The 18427-nt window shown below is 42.0% G+C and overlaps 1 protein-coding gene across 1 annotated transcript in view; it reads left to right on the top strand.

Annotated features, from left to right (window-relative positions):
* The first annotated feature begins 303 nt into the window (after nt 1–303).
* The window catches only part of LOC129094658 (adenylate cyclase type 1-like), a 44741-nt gene continuing 26617 nt past the window's right edge, over nt 304–18427 (top strand). The window contains exons 1-5 of the mRNA XM_054602918.1: nt 304–918; nt 3262–3411; nt 6705–6823; nt 11229–11340; nt 17231–17358. Coding sequence (XP_054458893.1) covers nt 304–918; nt 3262–3411; nt 6705–6823; nt 11229–11340; nt 17231–17358 — 1124 coding nt within the window. The remainder of the gene's footprint in view (nt 919–3261; nt 3412–6704; nt 6824–11228; nt 11341–17230; nt 17359–18427) is intronic.

Genomic DNA, 18427 nt, shown 5'->3' with positions numbered 1-18427 from the left:
AGAGAGAGAGAGAGAAAGAGAGAGAGAGGGAGAGAGAGAGAGAGAGAGAGAGAGAGAGAGAGAGAGAGAGAGAGAGAGGCGTGCTGCACATTGGTCGGGCTACTTTCCTGACGACACACCAACACTCTAACCTGTGGACAGAGCGGTGCTCTGCTCCCTCCGCTGCCACCCTCTCCCCTCTGACACCGAGCCCGACCCTCGGACATCCAGGACGCATGAACTGGGAGAGGGTGCCGGTTCGATTCCCCCAACGGAGGAGAGGAACCGAAAAGTTGTAGCGGGGTCGTGCGCCATCCCCGCTTCATGAATGGCCCGAACATGGAGGAGATGCCATTCGAAAGAGTCAAGACCCGGCGGAGGAAGGGTCACTGCCCGGCCGGCGCGTCCCTGGGCGCCATAACCTGCGAGGACGAGTTCAACAGCCAGGAGCTGGAGTCCCTCTTCCAGAACTACAACCTGAAGCTCGAGCAGACCGCCACCCTCAAGGCGCTGGCGGTGCTCATCGTGGCGGCGTCGTCGCTCTCCCTGGTGGAGCTGCTGTCCAGTCCGCGCCTCACCTTGTCCAAGGGCTCCTACCCGGTGCACTGCGTGGTGTTCCTGTCGCTCTTCATCGTCACCAATGTCAAATACCTGCAGGTGACGCAGCTGCAGCAGATAGCGAAGCTGGCCCTGCTCTTCAGCTTCACCTTTGCGCTGCTCTGCTGCCCGTTCCCGCTGGCGCTCGGCACGTCGGAGCTGCTGAGCGCCGCTGCCCCCGAGCAAGGCGTGTGGCAGCTCATGCTGGTCACCCTCGTGGCTTACGTGCTGCTGCCGGTGCGCACGCTGCTGGCCGTGTTGTTCGGGCTGATGCTGGCCACCTTTCACTTCATCGTTATAGCCACGTCGTTCACGGGAAGGAGACAGAAGCTGTGGAGACCGGTAAGTGCTGCACCTGCACCCCGGTCAGCTCTTCAGTCACTCAGACGACTCTGTTGACTTATGCTTTATAGTTAACAGCTCTTTCACTCAAAGCATCAGCTTATCAAATGGGTAGTTGGGTGAGTCACCCGTGCACTCAAAAAACTACAGTCCCAAGTACCCTTGAGCAACTTCTCCAGTGTAGAAGACTATAGTTGCTCTGCGTAAATGTGTGAAGTGGTGATAAGAAACAACTGGCTTACTCATCCGACTTACCCGGGAGAAGAAAAGGTTAAAAAAACAAACAAGTTCTCAGAGATCAATATCAGTTGCATAGATACTGTGGGTGTAACATTGGAAGCGAGCAGACAGTTTCACTTTGGCGTACACCTCAGTAATGAAGCAGACGGGGAGCTGTCCAGCTGCCGGTGCTGAAACAGGATCCTGCTGAGCCGCATACATAACTTAGTGCTTATTCTTGTCTGCTCCTTGTGCCTTTAGGTTGAAGTAATCCTTTTAGTGTGTCTTTTACAAGTATGGTTAAATATAGTAACAGAGTTATGTAACATCTTGATATTTCTGGTCCTATAAAACAGTACTTCCCAACCCGTTTGGCTTTTTAACCCCTATGTCCTAGATACTCTTCACTTAGTATCTCACATCTTACTTTGCACTTTGTTATGTTCTCTCTATCACAAACAGTCAAACCAGCAGTGTTGTTTGTGCTTGTAGTGAGCCATAACTATAAACACATTTCAAAGATATATACCGACTCAAACCTCAAATCAAATTTCGTGTGATATTTCATCAGCGCTGTCTGCTCTTCTCAGCGCTTAGGAGAGGCCCAGACAACCGGCACTCCAGGTCAGCTGGGGAGCAGCTGATGAAATTATCATCATCTGTAAGATTATGTCAAATATCGTTTTAGAACTGCAGAACTGAGCGTCATTTGCTTTCAATATCCTTCTGATACTGTGCCAAGTAAGTTTTCATTTAGTGTTTGTGAGTAAAATCGTTGCAGTCGACACGACTTTATTGATTTATGTATGTTTCATTATTTAGGGACAGATACAGCATATGAACACAAACAATCTGAAAACAGCTTTCTGATGCGAGTATCATAGCTCACTGGAGCAATGGAGTAACCATGGTGACTGTCACACACCTTCAACTGCCAATTTTCATCACCTGCACATAAGGATTTTGTTAATTAGCAAAGTTTGGAACTACAGCCAGTGACATACTTAATGACATACAACTCTTGGGGATACCACTGATTGTTGCGATCATTTTGGAAGCAATCAGTCTGATTGCTGCAAATCTATAAATACCACGGTGACACTTGTGAGGTGTTATGTTGCACAATAAATACTCTGGCACTGTTGGGACTGAGTAAATGGAAGAAATAGGAGGGAACGAGTGTTCTTCCTCTATGTAGTTGCCGTGATTCACCGTAACGACCCATTGATCAGCAGGCTCGTTTCTATGCATCAACAGTCTTAAGGTGCTTTGCATTGGCCATTTATGGTTGAATGTGGGCGTGTAGAGGGCGGAATGTGAGGCTGAACCAGCTGCGTACATTTACAGATTATTTTCGATATATAAAATGAATTAATTCACTGGCATGTTTAATGAATCTGAATATGTTTTGGCGAATTTCCTCCTTTGAACGTAAGCAAACATATATTGGAGATCCTACTCACTATTTTATAAATGAGACCCCGGATGAGGTGAAATGATCCACTAAATACTAGATAAACTGCAACATACTTCTTTGTAACGAACATGTTTTTTTTTCCCCCTGGTAATCCTTTCACAATCTCTCAAGTTTATTTTGCGTCTCTTTGCATGAATCCAGATCCTTTGGTTGGGAACGACTGCGCTAAAGCTGGAAGTGTTTTCTTATTTTGGTTTTGCTCTAGTATGAACTAGAGTGAAGTCCTGTTGAAGTTCAGGAAGTTGTGTGTTTTGTCATCCACCTTGCTGTGACGGTTTAAAGTGTGACCTTTCACCCCTGACCTTTTTATGAACCAACACCATAGAGTTCATCCTCAAAATTAAGCGTTTGGCACAACCAATAGTTTCGGATCATTATTCAATAGTGTACTTTCTCTGCCAGACATTTCCACTGTATGGCATTTGTTTCTTTAAGTCACACCAACAGTGGGATTCATGTTCTGACCTGGATTGTTCACCATTTAATCCATCCTATGGATTAATCAAGGATTGTGAAGTCTAATCCAGCCAGGATGTATGATTGCACACAGAAATGCACATATGGACATGTGTGTTCCCCTCAGGCTCACGTGCAGTGTGTAGATGCTGCCAGCATTGTTTGGCATGTCTGTTCTTGTTTGTGTGCAGCTGGTGGCCAACGCGGTGCTGTTCACCAGCGTCAACTTGTCGGGGGTGTTTGTGAGGATTCTCACCGAGCGCACCCAGAGGAAAGTCTTCCTGCAAGCCCGCAACTGCATCGAGGAGAGGCTGAGACTGGAGGATGAGAATGAGAAGCAGGTGAATGTGCACGAACACACAAACATGCACAGATAGAGAGAAAACAGAGAGCAGGAGGACGATGCATCCACACATTTAACCTCGCCTTGAGCGCATATGTTCATTAGATCTTCACAGTCTCTCGAGAAGTCTTTTTTTTTTTTTCTTTTTTTTTTCTTTTTTTTTTAAAGGTTTCAGGTGCCAATGTATTCTAACAACCTGCCCACAGGCACGCAGTTACTATGACAGCGGCTATTTAAGGAAAGAACAATTACTGTGGCACATCCACCGGCGCCACACGTTTCACCCACTCCTGCGCGCACCTACATGGAGCGACTTACACTAACAAACGAACAATCGGGCAACTTTAACACACGGAAACACTTTGTTATGAGCCGCACCCTCCCCACCCTCCCCACCCGGCACAAAACCAACCTACACCAGTTGTTAAACAGAGAATTAATTATCCCATGTATGTGATATGCCGGGCTGCACGGTGGTGTAGTGGATAGCACTGTCGCCTCACAGCAAGAGGGGCCTGGGTTCAATTCCCGGGCCAGACAACCTTCTGTGTGGAGTTTGCATGTTCTCCCCGTGTCAGCGTGGGTTCTCTCCGGGTTCTCCGGCTTCCTCCCACAGTCCAAAGACATGCAGCTTAGGTTCATTGAAGACTCTAAATTGCCCGTAGGTGTGGATGTGAGCGTGAGTGGTTGTCTGTCTATATATGTCAGCCCTGCGACAGACTGGCGAACTGTCCAGGGTGTACCCTGCCTTCGCCCATTGACAGCTGAGATAGGCTCCAGCACCCCTGCGACCCTTAACTGGATAAGCAGGTTACGGAAAATGGAAAAAATGTGATATGCCTGTATACGCTAACACTGCTGAGCGCACACGCACACCTCTGCTATGCAGATTAGATGATGATATGCTCTGTTTTCCCCAGCAGTAGACAGTTAATTACACAAGCAGATTGCTTTCTTGCCCCCCCCCCCCCCTACTCCAGTAAAGGTCACAGTGTATCTGGACGGGTGAAACACACGCAAACCCCTGATTGGGATCTATCAACAGCCAGCCAACAGCCTGCAACCAGGCTGATGCTCATGTGCCCACCAACAAACAGCAAGGATTTGAATTTCACTTATCAAACGGGTCTCCGGTTATCATTGGGCTGTTTGCTCGGATTTGAGCCGGATCCATAGGTTGTATCGATTCTTCAACATGTGTAGGCTGCGTGCTGTGGGTCTGGGTGGTTAATTAACTCCTCAGTTCAATAGTAATCTCAGAGCACAGAGGCAATGCGTAGTTTCCTCTATACCCACGTGAAGCGTTCAGGAACAGCACAACCACTGTTCCAAACGTGGAGATGCTGACATTTCTAATACAAACAGGTTGGTCAATATGACAACAACAAAACAATCCCGACACAAGGTTTACTTACTAGTATTCTCTGAACCTTTAAACCATACCGCACTGTCAGCATTACCTTGGTTGTCATGGAGACTGATCTGTTGACATTAAGGCCTCATCCATAGCACTTTTAGGACTTCTCATCCATGTTCTCTTAAAGTGTGAGCATTAAAGTTCATTCTTGACCGCAGAAATATTAGTTTTACCAAAAGATTGTGTGTTATGGATGAAAGCTTTAGGAAAGAGGTAGTATGGCGCACCTTGACTTGGGAGTGGTTTGTCAAGCTACTATTTTCAAAGTCAAGAATGACCATAACTAAAACGGTTAATATGAACCTCACCTGATCTGACAACTTAAACAATTGGTTTAGTTTATGCGACTAAAACTATTAAACTATTGTTCAATCATTATGGAAAGGTCAAAGGTCATGCCCATCCAGCCCCTCTTCTTTACTTAGATGTTTTGCGGCACTATAACAACATCTTACTTACGTCTTTGGTTTTGAGAGAGAACTCGCTTTATTCAGATGACCAAAAAGTAAAGAAAAACTTAACATAGTTCTTTGTAAAACTTATCTTAACGAGGGTCTTAACAAGGTCGATGTACTGGCTTTTTACAGTTTGTTTTGCTCAGTTGTCATGAAGTGACTTAGGTTTGGAACTCCAGTGGTTGCTGTTTTATCATAGGTATCTTGTGCTTTTCTTCTTGGTTCCAATTTTTATCAATCATGTTAAATTAAATGTCTTCATTTTTTCTTCTTTTGACAAGCGTAAAGACAAAAATACTTACACAACCTCCAGACTAAGCATTTATTTTCAAGTTTGTACAAGCAAATTGGATTCCTTTAGTTCAGTGTTTATTTCAAAGATGCTGAGAGTTTTTGAGGGAACTCCCTTGAAAGGATCTGGAGGACGGGGAATCTCGATTTTTAAAGCTAGGGAAAGTGAGCCAGTGGTTCATTAATAAACCACTATGAGGAGAGCCATAGTCAAACAGAGCACACAGTGAATTAAGCCGAGGGTAGATCGGAGAAAGGGGGATTTAAACACGTACAGGGAGGAGGAATGGAAGAGATTAATAAAGCAGGGATAAATTATTTAATTTTACACCTGACACGTAAAAATGAAACACAACCAAATATGGACAAACCCACCTTCACACAGCCTCCAACAGGAAGTGTGATGTCTGTTTCCAGTTTAGTTTTTCATTCATGGGTCAGAAGCAGCTATGTGAATGGAGGTATAATGTGAAACAGTGCTGGAGGGAGACAGGAGAGCCCCGGCTGCTTTTATAACCTGCCTCTCAACAGCTATTCAGCGGAGCCGCCTGATGATTCATTGTGCATTCGCAATCATTCGACATCTTGCAAGAGTCTCAAGAGTTCTCTATGCTGCTGCAACTGAGATGATTAACTCACACAAAAAACAAATATGCTTATGCGTGAGCTTGAAAAATAAACCCAATCGAGTTACGGATCATCAAAATATTTGATAAAAATGATTTCCTGTTGATCAACTAATGGATCAATCGACTAATCGTTTTAGCTTTAATTCAGTTTCCAGTGTTATAAAAGAGAAAATCCTCACATTTGAGATGCTGGAACCAATATATCATCAGAAATGTGCTTAACAAACTGCTTTTACGATTAATAATAATAATAATAATAATAATAATAATAATAATAATAATAATAATAATAATAATAATAATAATGGATTCCAAAAACTATGGATTTACTTTTTATTTCTTGTCTCATTTTGGAATTCTGTTTACGCCTTAGCAAAGGGCAAATTGTTTATATTTGTCCGCTTACACCTGCATGGATACAAACATACAGTACATACAGTCATGTCCTCCCAGTTTAAAGTTCTCACGCTGCCTCTTCTTCTGTTTTAACACTCCTCAGGAGCGTCTGCTAATGAGCCTACTGCCCAGGAATGTTGCCATGGAGATGAAGGAGGACTTCCTGAAGCCGCCTGAACGGATCTTTCACAAGATCTACATCCAACGTCACGACAATGTCAGGTATGGGGGTGTCATGACAACTGTGGGCCTAAGAGATGTACGGAGGGGTCGGAGTGTTTTGATCCAAGTCACCTGGTGTGACGTCAAGGAGACCAATTAAAGTTAGCCCAGATGCAATCAAACTACGTAAAGGGTAGAAAGAGAAAAGGGTCAGAGCACTGTAGCCACCACTGGTAGATTAGGAAAGCTCCTCTGCCACTGTGCGGTAACCAAAGCAGTGAGTGCAATATTATTTTTTAATTGTTGTTTGTTGTTTTAAAAGCTATTTTCTGAACTCAAGGTTCACTTACTATTTTTTTTCTGGAGTTTTCCATCAGTGGAATATTCTGTGAGATGCCAACAACTTTTTTTTTTGTGACAAGCTGATACAACGTCCGTATAACGGCAAACCGTTGACATTTCACCACCAAGTTTTCTATTTTCACCAAAATGCACTGATGAAACATGCTCTTTGTCGCAAATTCACGATAGCCAAAGCAGATTTGTGCCTTAACAGAATTTAAATAACACTTTAAAAGCGGCTACAATTGATATTTCTATTATAACAATGTATGAAATGAAAACACAAGAGGGGTCGCTCATACTGATGAATCTACAGAGAACTGGAAGGGCACTCGGAGAGCAAAGTTCCCCGCCAAGACCATTTTAATTAGTAAACTAATCCTTATATTCGTCCTGTGATTCTGATCCTCTCCGAAATGTAATGTGTTTGCCATTGGCGCATGCTTCACCCTTCCACCAAGTTTAATGAAAATCTGGCCAGTTATCTTTACGTAAACCATTTGATAATCAGACAGAGGTCTGAATGGAGCTTTTGGTTTCAGCTCACTGTTTAGCGGTTCAGTAGTTACTTAACTGTTCTGGTTCACTCTCAACGCTTTCATGGGGACGTTTTAGGTCAGAGCAGGCAGATGTTGTCAGCGTGTAGACGAATATACTTGCTATTTCCAGCACCTCAAATGCTAGGTCTTACTGCTTCTCTCCATCTCTTTTATATCATTGACTCACATCTTTGGGTTTTGGACTGTTGATCAGACAAACATGCAATTGAAGACATTACTTTTGGCACTGGAACATTTTTATCAGCATTTTTTTCAATATCTTCTGACATCTAAAAGACCAAACAATGAATTGATAATCATAAACTAATTGACTACTTGACTGCTGGTTGCACTCAATTTGCACTTACAAAAATGTATTTAGTGTAATAAACAACACATAAATTAGATAATTTATTAAAAAACTTCGTAATGAAAACTATTAAAACAATATCTTTTGCTGCCCTATCCCTGTAAATTCCCTCAGCCTTTTCAGCAGCCCCCTCTATTGCACTTGTAATGAGCAAAATATGACAGAGCGTGAGAACCTGGCCTGACTTTGAGCTGATTACGTTCCAACGAGGCAGGAAAGAGAAATGGAGAGCTGTATCAGTGCTGCTGAGTGTGGGAGTGGAGGGCTAGGTAGCGTGTCAACAGCACTCCTGTCAAGAGACAGTCTCCTCAGCTCTCCGTCGTTCTCTGTCTGTCTATCCGCTCGGCACCCACACAGCTCAGGAACATCACCGCTCGTTCAAAAGCCTGGCTGCTGAACTGGCACACTGCCAAACACCACACTGCTGCACCCAGCGAGCCAGCTCCCGCCCGTCTCCAGGGAGCTGCTACAAACACAGACACACATGCTCCCGTTAACACGTGGGGGTAGAAAAGAAATTAGAAAAAAACCGCCACCTTTAGTTTGCTGAGCAGGGGCATGACATCTCCCTGATCTGGCCCCGCCTTTGATGTGGACCCGAGAACGTTTGATCCCATACCTATTTAGCTCTGCCACCGCTCGGCTCCCCCTCTCCACCGCCTCCCCCACCCTGCCCTCTATTCGCCTTCTCTTCCTCTCCCACCAGCTTTACCTGCAGAACAGCGCCATTCAAAGACAAATCACACAGCAGAGCTCTTCTACTGAGCAGCTGTCGTGATCCCGGCTTTGCATACATCAGGTTCCTGAGCAACTATTCTGCACTGCCAAAAAGAGCATAGCAACTAATTCACGATGCAGAGGAAGAGCCATCTTCATGCAACTAGAGCGGGTTATCGAATCTCAGAACTTATTGGGTAGCGACTAAAAATGTTTCCCTAACAACGAGTATCGAAAAGTGTCAAGTACTGAAAGCTGCTATTGAATGTTTACTTATTCTCAGAGTTCCCACTTTAAAGCAACATTTTTAGACTTCATTTATTGAGACAAACTTCACGTACATTCAGCAAGACTTTTCACACAAGAAAACATAAGCATGTATCTTAGCTGACATTTGCTAACTGGCACTAAACCAGAGGTATAGTTAGGGCTTTACCGATACCTAAGAGAAACTCCTCCAGGTGCAAAAAGAAGTCAAATTGTATAGAAGTCTATGAGAAAATGACTCTACTTCTCACTTGATTCATTACCTCAGTAAACATTGCAGACATGAATATAAATGGTCTCAATCGCAAGTTTAAAGTCTTCTTCAATACAGCATGATGTTCATTTAGTAAATCATGGTCAAGTTTAGAGTAAAATAGACCATAAAGCGGAGTTTGCTTTAGAGCGAGCTTACCGGGATCGAAGGTTGCTACGGCTACCAAAGCCGCATACTCCGTCTCTACTAGGGCTGTGTATTGGCAAGCACCTTATGATCTGATACGTATCGCGAAACACGTGTCGCGATACGATATATCGCAATATGTTGCGATACAACACGAAAGATATTGCAATATATTTATTATATTTTGTTTTTTTTACTGAAAATGTTCAAATAGAGCTGAATATACAACTTGCTGTGTACCACCTGGATAGTTTAATACGTACATCACATATTGATAACTCAGCGGAAAAATTGCATCAAAACTACTTCAAAGGGTATTTGCTTTGCACATAGTCACTCAGCACTAAACACACTGAACTGAAATGCATTTGCCATATAAACTATATGAAAAAGGGTGCATATTGTATTCACATTGTGTGACTGAACACTTTTCTCTAAAATGCACTTGCCACGACTTCATTTGAAAATAAAAATCATACTGTATTTGTTTCTTATTGTGTCACTGACCACTCTTAACTAACATGTAGATGCCATAAACGTCATATGAAATAAATTGCATTAAGTAAAGTTGTCTGTCACTATGGCTGGGTCTCTCCCATTTAACTCCCATTCCTCCAGGTTCAGTTTTCAGTAACTCTGCGATGTTACAGCCTGTACGGACTCCTCAGAGATGTGTGACGTAATCGTAACACTCGAATTGGTGGTCTAGTTGTCTAACATCGCACATCAGGGCAAATCTCTCTCTGCATGGGGGGAGAGGTGTTTTGACACGTTTCTTCACCTCCTCCTATCCTGGGCACTACACTGCTACATCTATCATGTGTCAGCGAGTTGGGATCACATAGCCCGGCTCCACAGTAGAAGGCCGCTTGTGTGTAAGACGACATGTTGTGATTTTGGCCCTATCATGTGACAGGCCGGGTCGAAAAAATGATCTGGTTAGTAAGCTTAATCGATATTTTTGTGCAGCCCTAGTCACTACGTCACTCCTCCGCATTCCAAATATGGTAACTTCCGTTCCTTGGCTGCAAAACAAAACAACATGGCAACGGCTGTAACCCAAGAGGGCGACGGCGAAATTGCCGAACTCAAGGCTTCAAACCATTGGGTGACCATTGTGTGACCTAGTGCTGGTGCCAGAGGGAAAGTCAAAGGATCACCAAAGTCAATAAGATTCATCACCTGAGTACATGTACAACATCTCATCTAATACGTTTTGAGATATTTCAGTCATTCCTAAAGTCACACTTTTGAAAAACCAATGTAACCAATGCCAATTGAGCTCAATCTTGATCTTGAAAACAAAACAAAAAACTGACAGAAAAAATTGTCTGCTTTTTCAAGAGCTATCATGCCTATCAGCTTTAATGCCTTGAATCCACTGGAGGCAGTCATTTTTTTGGGGACTGAGAGTCAATAAGATCCATAACACCTTGTCGCCATCTGGCCTCTCAGCAAATGAATGAGGGGCTAAGTAGCTTTCAACACCTCCTTCATTCCCATTACAGCAGCTAGCCAGGAGCAGGCTTTTTAGCTCTGCAATTGATTTAGTGGTTGGCCTAAATGATGCTTTCACTTATCAGGGATTAGATTATGGTACTCTTGCTTCACAATTGATCGTTATCAGCCAATTTCTCTGCTGATCTCTGTGATCTGTGTGTATTTTAAATCCTTGTTTGTGCAGTCAACATGCCCTCTTTGCTTCTGTAGAATCCATTTCTTCTTGTGTTGAGTAAGTGTTTCCTTCTTGGAGAACATAAGGAAATCAGCTGTCAGGACAAACTGAGTTCTTCAGATCAGATTATAATTTGTCTTTCTCTCTTCTGACAGCATCCTGTTTGCAGACATTGTAGGTTTCACCAGCTTGGCTTCTCAGTGTACTGCTCAGGAACTGGTCAAACTGCTCAACGAACTCTTTGGGAAGTTTGATGAGCTGGCTACAGTAAGTGCTCTCCCTTACCCGCCGCTGCTACCCCTTATTTCATGTGCTTTATAAGGAAAATGATGAAGTGAATAACTTATCCTCAGAGTGTGCATCCAAATCTATGGTTTTACAGTGAAGGTTCTTCCACAGCATGAGAGATCAATTGATGGATCTCCGATAATTGGTGATTATTTATACACATATATAGGTGTTCACGGTCAAGTTTAAAGGGGATATATAAAAATATTCACTTTTTCAATGCTTGTGCACAGACCCAAATTAGTGATTAATGAGACAACCCAGTCAGAGCTTTGTGGGCTACTCAGATCAGAAAACATTATAAAATAAGCCTTTCAGATTTGGCTCTGCTTCCTATGCAGGTTCATTAGAATAAATGGAGGTCCATCGGAGTATCTCCCACCATTACTTGAGAAGCATCTTTGCAAAGGGACGCCATATTTTTCTGGCGTCCCTTTGAAAAAGGTGGTTCCTATTCTGGCGAGCCAATCAGAGCAGACAGGGCAGACAGTATTTGAAAAATCATGTTTCTTTTTTTAACATTAAAACATGTAAACATGTTCTTGTAGAAACCTAAAATTAAACATGGACCTGAACATGACCATGATACATCCCCTTTCATGTAACATTCTTAGACTTTAAGCAGCATTCCAGGCTGAAGAAGCTGTAGATTCAGTGAACACTGACAAAGTATCACCTCATAAAGTTTATATGGCGAACAATAGGCAAACAAATACCTATTTACATATTCGGCAGACGCAGTGACATGAACATTTATTAAAGTCCCGTTTTTGTCTACCTGATGAATTTAGGTCCAATATATATTCTCCTTTTAGCTTTGTGTTTCGTCCCCACCAGCTATTGAGGGAAATATCTGGCTCTTTAACCTCTATGTTCACCAGATAGTGCCAGACACTAGCACACAGTGGGTTTGGAGAACATATTTATAATGAAACAGCCACCTGCTGCTAGAAAGGGGAATGCTGACAGCAATAACACTGAACCGAAACTGTAGATATGCAACAGTGAGCTGAAGGGGACCGCTGAGTTTAGCAAGCAACCCTTTCACCTTACACATAAACATTTTGTCTAGTGTTTACTTTAAAGATAATAGCAGCTTTAAATGTGGGTTATTAAATAATTATGAGGACATGTACCGAACAAGTATAACATAACTTGTCAGTGCTCTTTGATGAACACAGTATGTCATAATGGTAACAAAGATTGTCAGAGATCTAAAACATATCTTTAAGATTACTGCAGTTTCCTGTTACTTCCTAAGATTATGTCTAAATTTCTCATTTCCGCTTCTGTAATTTCCTGTTTTTTAAATACATATTTAATGAGCATCGTTGGAATGAGCATGAGATCTAAGATTTTAATTGCCAAACACTGCTTTACTGCAAATGTTGTGCATACGACAATAAATAACTTGATGAATACACTTTACTGTCATATATTATATCTGCAAATTTTAGTGTATTCTTTCTTGGTTTCAGTGAGTTTTGTGTGCAAACAGATTGCAAGATAGAAAGTGGGTAAATTTAAATCATAGCTTCTGTTATGAAATGATGTCATTGAGCCATCACAGTGAGGAGGCAGGCTGGCAGCAATTGACACCAAACAGTTGGTCAGCCTGTTGTTTCTCTGCAGAGAGCCTCCAAGAAAATGAAATGTATTATTTAGTTCTGGAGCTTATTCATTATGCAAAGGCATATATCGATCCAATAGTGAAAGTAAAGCTGGAGAGGCTGACTGATGAGGAGGAGGAGGAGGAGGAGGAGGAGGAGGAGGAGGAGGAGGAGGAGGAGGAGGAGGAGGAGATGAAGGTCAACAAGGAAAAGGAACTGGAAAAGCGGGAGAGATGAGTGAACAGATTTTTAGACAGAGGGGAGATAAGAGTTGAGGAGGTGGAGTGTTGTGTGTGTGCGTGTGTGATACAGAGAAAGCACTATTGGGACTACTGCACTTCCTAAAGACAGAGAGGAGGAGTGTGTATGGTAGCATGCTCGGTGCACTTTGTGTCAGTAAGCTTGCAAAGCGTTGTTCTCTGGGAAAGAAGATTAGGTGAGTGATAGGGTTAGGTTATCTTTTATCATATTAATGCTGCATAAGACACACACACACACACACACACACACACACACACACACACACACACACACACACACACACACACACACACACACACACACACAGAGAGAGAGAGAGAGAGATACTCCTACACACTTAGTTTTATCATCATAGTTTGGCATAGACCAGTCCTAAGACTACTTCACACACACACACACACACACACACACACACACACACACACACACACACACACACACACACACACACACACACACACACACACACACACACACACACATCTAAATAACCCACAAGGTGCAGCTGTGGGATATAATAGTATGCAAAATATTTTAACATACTTTCTAGCATATCGCAAGGTCTTCATCAGCAGTTGGCATTGGCCCAGCTTTTATCATCAGGTGACCTGCAGTCAAGTGTGTAAATGTGTTCATAACAGGTTGTCGTATGTTCAAAGATGATCTCCGTGATCTTTCTCTGACAAACTCCACTAATGAAGACTGTGAGATATGGTTGAAAGCCCTGGAAAAAGTAAGCAAGAAAGTAGTCCGCAAGTTAAAGGGACAGTGTGTGGGTTTATTGGCAGGTATTGAATATAATATTCATTACTATGTTGTGTCAATGTATAATCATCCCAAACTAAAAAAGGTTATGTTTTCGTTAGCTTAGAAAAAGTAATTTATATCTACGTAGGGAGCGGGTCATCTCTATCGGGAGCTTGTCGTGCCATTTTGCACCGCCATGTTTTTACAGCAGCCCAAAACGGAAACTGGCTCTAATCTGAGCCTTTTTAACGTTTTACCTTATCTTCCGAAACCCAGTGTTAGATACAGAGACACAACTCCAGTGGGATGATACTGTTGGATTTTATCCGTCAAGTTTGTTTTGATGTGTTTTTGCCTCCTTTTGGGCAAAAGTAGGTGAATTAATCTTTAAAAATGAAAATTGAAATTCTGGATTTTGTGAAGAGTACAGTTATTGTTTGTCAGCATGTTAGCCACAACATCTTTTTAAATTAATTGTATAACAGGGATGTGTGTTCATCATGGAACTGTGGAGTTCCTCTGCCCCTAACAGCTGAAATCGTTATCACTTTACCTTTATTGCAAAATGGACTGACAGTGTTTTCCTTGCTTTTTGGATTGTGAGTTATTTGTTTATTTAGATATTTATTTAAATTATAACAATTTATTTAAAAATGTATTTTCAATTTTAAGGATACATTTCTAATGTTAAGCAACTTTTAAAACATCTTTAGCAGTTTGAGCACTACAGTGTTTCATTAAATTCACAAGGTTATTCAAACACGAGCGAATATTTATTTTATCAACAGGATTCAAGCATTTCGCTGCCACCTAACGTCTACGGTTATCAAGTGCAGCCCACACTTAACTTCCCCTTTAACCGCAATCCCGTCACTGCAGTATCGCGGCAAATAGTGCGTCAACTGAAACAAGAAAGTTTTGCTCTAAAAGTAACCTCAGATTTTCTCTTAAGAATCTGGTTGATTCTGTATTTTAACATTTGAATGTCCTTATACAGGGATTTCAATATTTTAAATAGTTATGTTGGGTCATCAGATAGATCTCACTAGGATCAGCGTTTCAGATGTTATGTAAAATTCAATCTGGCCGATAATTTCAGTTACACCACATTCACACTAAACGCTTAGCATGCCACTCGTCTATCCTCTTCTTCTGCTCGATCTCTTCACACAGTTTCCTCGCTCTTCCTACATGCACACACAAACACACACATATACACACAAAAGTCACATGATCAGCAGGATTATCCCTCTTGAGTTCATTCTGCATCTCAGCAATCAGTCATGGCTTAACTCGGGGTGAGAGAGACAGAAGGGGGGGAGAAGGAGCAAGATACAAGGTGATATGTGGCCTGCTATCAGTGCGCCAGCACTCGGAGAGCCATTATATGCAACTCATGTGATGAGGATATATTGTGTGCATGTGTGTGTCTGTGTGTGTGTGTGTGTGTGTGTGTGTGTGTAGCTGCAGCTGCATCCTAATTGAGATTTATACCCTGTCGTGTTAGCGAGGAAGAAATTCACTTTCAAACCGGCTCTGTCACAGCTACTGAGCCCATCTGACTGCTGTATGCTACACAACACATTTATTCCCAGGAGGCACACCCTTAACTCAACAATACACCCAACTTAACCTTAACCTTTACCTAGCCACGATCAAATTGATGACACTGATTTTGCCCCCAATTAGACAAAAGCTGGTTTAAAAATCCCAAATATGTCTGCAAAAACACACACAGATACCTTTCTCCTGAGACATGGCTTGCTGTCAGCTGATCATTTCTCTCTCATTTCGGGTCACACACACTCACACACACACACACACACACACACACACACACACACACACACACACACACACACACACACACACACACGTTTCTCTTCCTAGCACAGGGATAATCATCCACGTTCTGAATTCTCATATCCTCCCACGCCAGAATCTTTCTGCTCCCATGAGCAGAAAACCAGAGCACCCCGTCTCCTCTCTTCTCATCTACGCCTCTAACCCTGCAGTTGTCATGAATCCTCTGTATTTGTTTGTGTGCGCACGTGTGTGTGTATGTGTTTGTCACTCAGAGGCTGCCTGCAGGCTAAGCTTTGTAGGGTCTACCATTAAGATTTTCTGATGACTGTGAGTGATACAGCCCCCAATGGAAACCCTGTTAGTGCAACCAAACCGAAGTACCTTTACTGTATGTTTGCATGTAAACATGCTGCTGTTTGTTCTGCAGGTATGTTTGTTTGTGTGTCCATGTGTCTTAAAGGTGTGTGTGTATTGTTGTTTGTCTCATTGTTGCAGAGTTTGTGCACAATGTGCACTGTGACAAATAGCTGATCTGTCTGGGAATGTGTGGGCGGGTTTCTACTTCAAGAGCATGTCGGAGCAATTAGAGTTGGCCTCAACTGCAAACATACACATGGATGCACAAGCACACACATCTGATTTACATGAGCAGTGATGCATCCACACAGTTTCTGTACAGTTAGATCTCATGTAACAGGAGTAAAAGTACAGTCTTTCTTAATGTCAAGTGTGACCAACTTTCAGTTGTTACATATTAAAATGGTCTACATCATGATTTCAAACTTTGGATTCTTTCCCAAGAGAAACTATTTGGGGTCATCAAGTTCTGTTTTTCATCAGCAGCATATGTTTGAAAGAGCAATAGTCCTGTCATGATAAGTAGCTTGTGGCAAGTAGTCAAAACTAAATAAAAATTGCGATCCAGATCCAAATCCAGACCATAAGGTCTACTGTTTAAAACAAGACTTAGGAGTCTACAGCTATGCTAGTGGCACAGCGCTAACATGCTCACAATGTCAATGGTTACAAACTTCTGTTATGGACGTCTTTTAACTTTGTCCGACATCTTAGTGTTGTGTGTTCGCATGCTAAATAGCAATTTGTTTTGCAGGTATTTAATAATCTTTAAACCACAGTGTTGGTAGAAATGGAAATTTGGACCTGATGATGGTGCTTGAGGAAAAATAAAGGGATGACCTAATGTATAACAATAAATCCTGAAGCCCATTTCATTGCCATCCATAAATAGTTGATATATTTTAGTATGGACCAATGTGAAGGTCCAACCAGCAGACTCATTTTTATCCGAGCCATTGGCGTAGCTCAAAATCAGAGAGGCTATCGCTTTAGTCCCCTCTCTCAAACTAACATATTCCATCTGGCGGACTCCAGTACGTTGTTTCAAATAATCATCTGTCCGTTTCTTTTTTTGTGTCCGTCTGCAGGAGAATCACTGCAGGCGGATAAAGATCCTGGGGGACTGTTACTACTGTGTGTCAGGCCTGACCCAACCCAAGGCAGACCACGCCCACTGCTGTGTGGAGATGGGTCTGGACATGATTGACACAATTGCGTGAGTCCAACACACCAACATGAACACACACACACACCTATGTCTTCTCTATAACATGTATATGGGCGCCCACACATCTGTACAGGTCAACATACAAGGTTTCATTTTACCTGCATGGACACGGTGAATTGGGAAAAAAATGTGGTTGCTGTTACCCCCAATTAGAAACTTGTGTTTTCAGTCCACTATGTTTCTTTTTCTGTTGGTCGCAGAATATAAGAAAATTCATTAGTATTTCCAAGCTCTTGTAATTTGCCATGTTTTGATCACTGTAAAGGTACTTTTTTCACACTAAAAGTTTAACAGGAAGTGCTGACTTCTCCTGCAACTGTTGGTGCTGGAAGATGTACTCTAAAGTTATTAATTGAATGTTGTAGAGTAAAAAGTACGATATTGGCCTCTGACTTGTAGTGGAATACAATTATAAAGTAGCAGACAATGAAAATACACAAGTAACCTTAAAATTGTACAGTACTTAAATAAATGTACTTATATACTTTCCAACAGTGGCAATTATTAGTGAACAAAAACTATTTACGTTCAAAAGTAAAACTGCCTCATACTGAATTTAACCTCGACAACAGTTAAACATGGAGGAAGTTTTGAGTTTGCATTTAACAGTATTAGGAATAACAGCCTCTCTATTTGTAATATTACAAATAAAGGCCTGATTCTCTCTGCCATAAAGGTAATGAAGTAAATCTTATTAAACATATTATTGTGAATTTAAGGTAAGATATTTGGATAGGCACAAAAGCAGTTGTTAATTTGCTCATTGTACTAAAAAGAGCAGCGTTGTTGCATAGTGCTTTATAGTTGTAAATCAAAGATGTCTGGCTGTCGTTCCAGTTTCTAAGAGATATTTTGATCATCTTAAACTTAAATTTAGCATTCTTCTCCCAGTTTTTTTCTCACACTGTCACAGAGTAGACAGCCAAACATTTAAGTTTAACTGTAACACCTGAGGTAAGTGGAGTTCAGCAGCAAGAGGTCCATTGTTTTGTTTGGACACAGCAACGTAATGTCGGAAACATCCATGTAAGTCTTAATATTGACAACAGATATTCTG

The sequence above is a fragment of the Anoplopoma fimbria genome, chromosome 8 (assembly GCF_027596085.1).
Source record: "Anoplopoma fimbria isolate UVic2021 breed Golden Eagle Sablefish chromosome 8, Afim_UVic_2022, whole genome shotgun sequence".
In the NCBI taxonomy this organism is placed as follows: Eukaryota; Metazoa; Chordata; class Actinopteri; order Perciformes; family Anoplopomatidae; genus Anoplopoma; species Anoplopoma fimbria.
The sequence above is the reverse complement of the archived record's forward strand: the minus strand, read 5'-3'. Positions and strand labels throughout refer to the sequence as shown.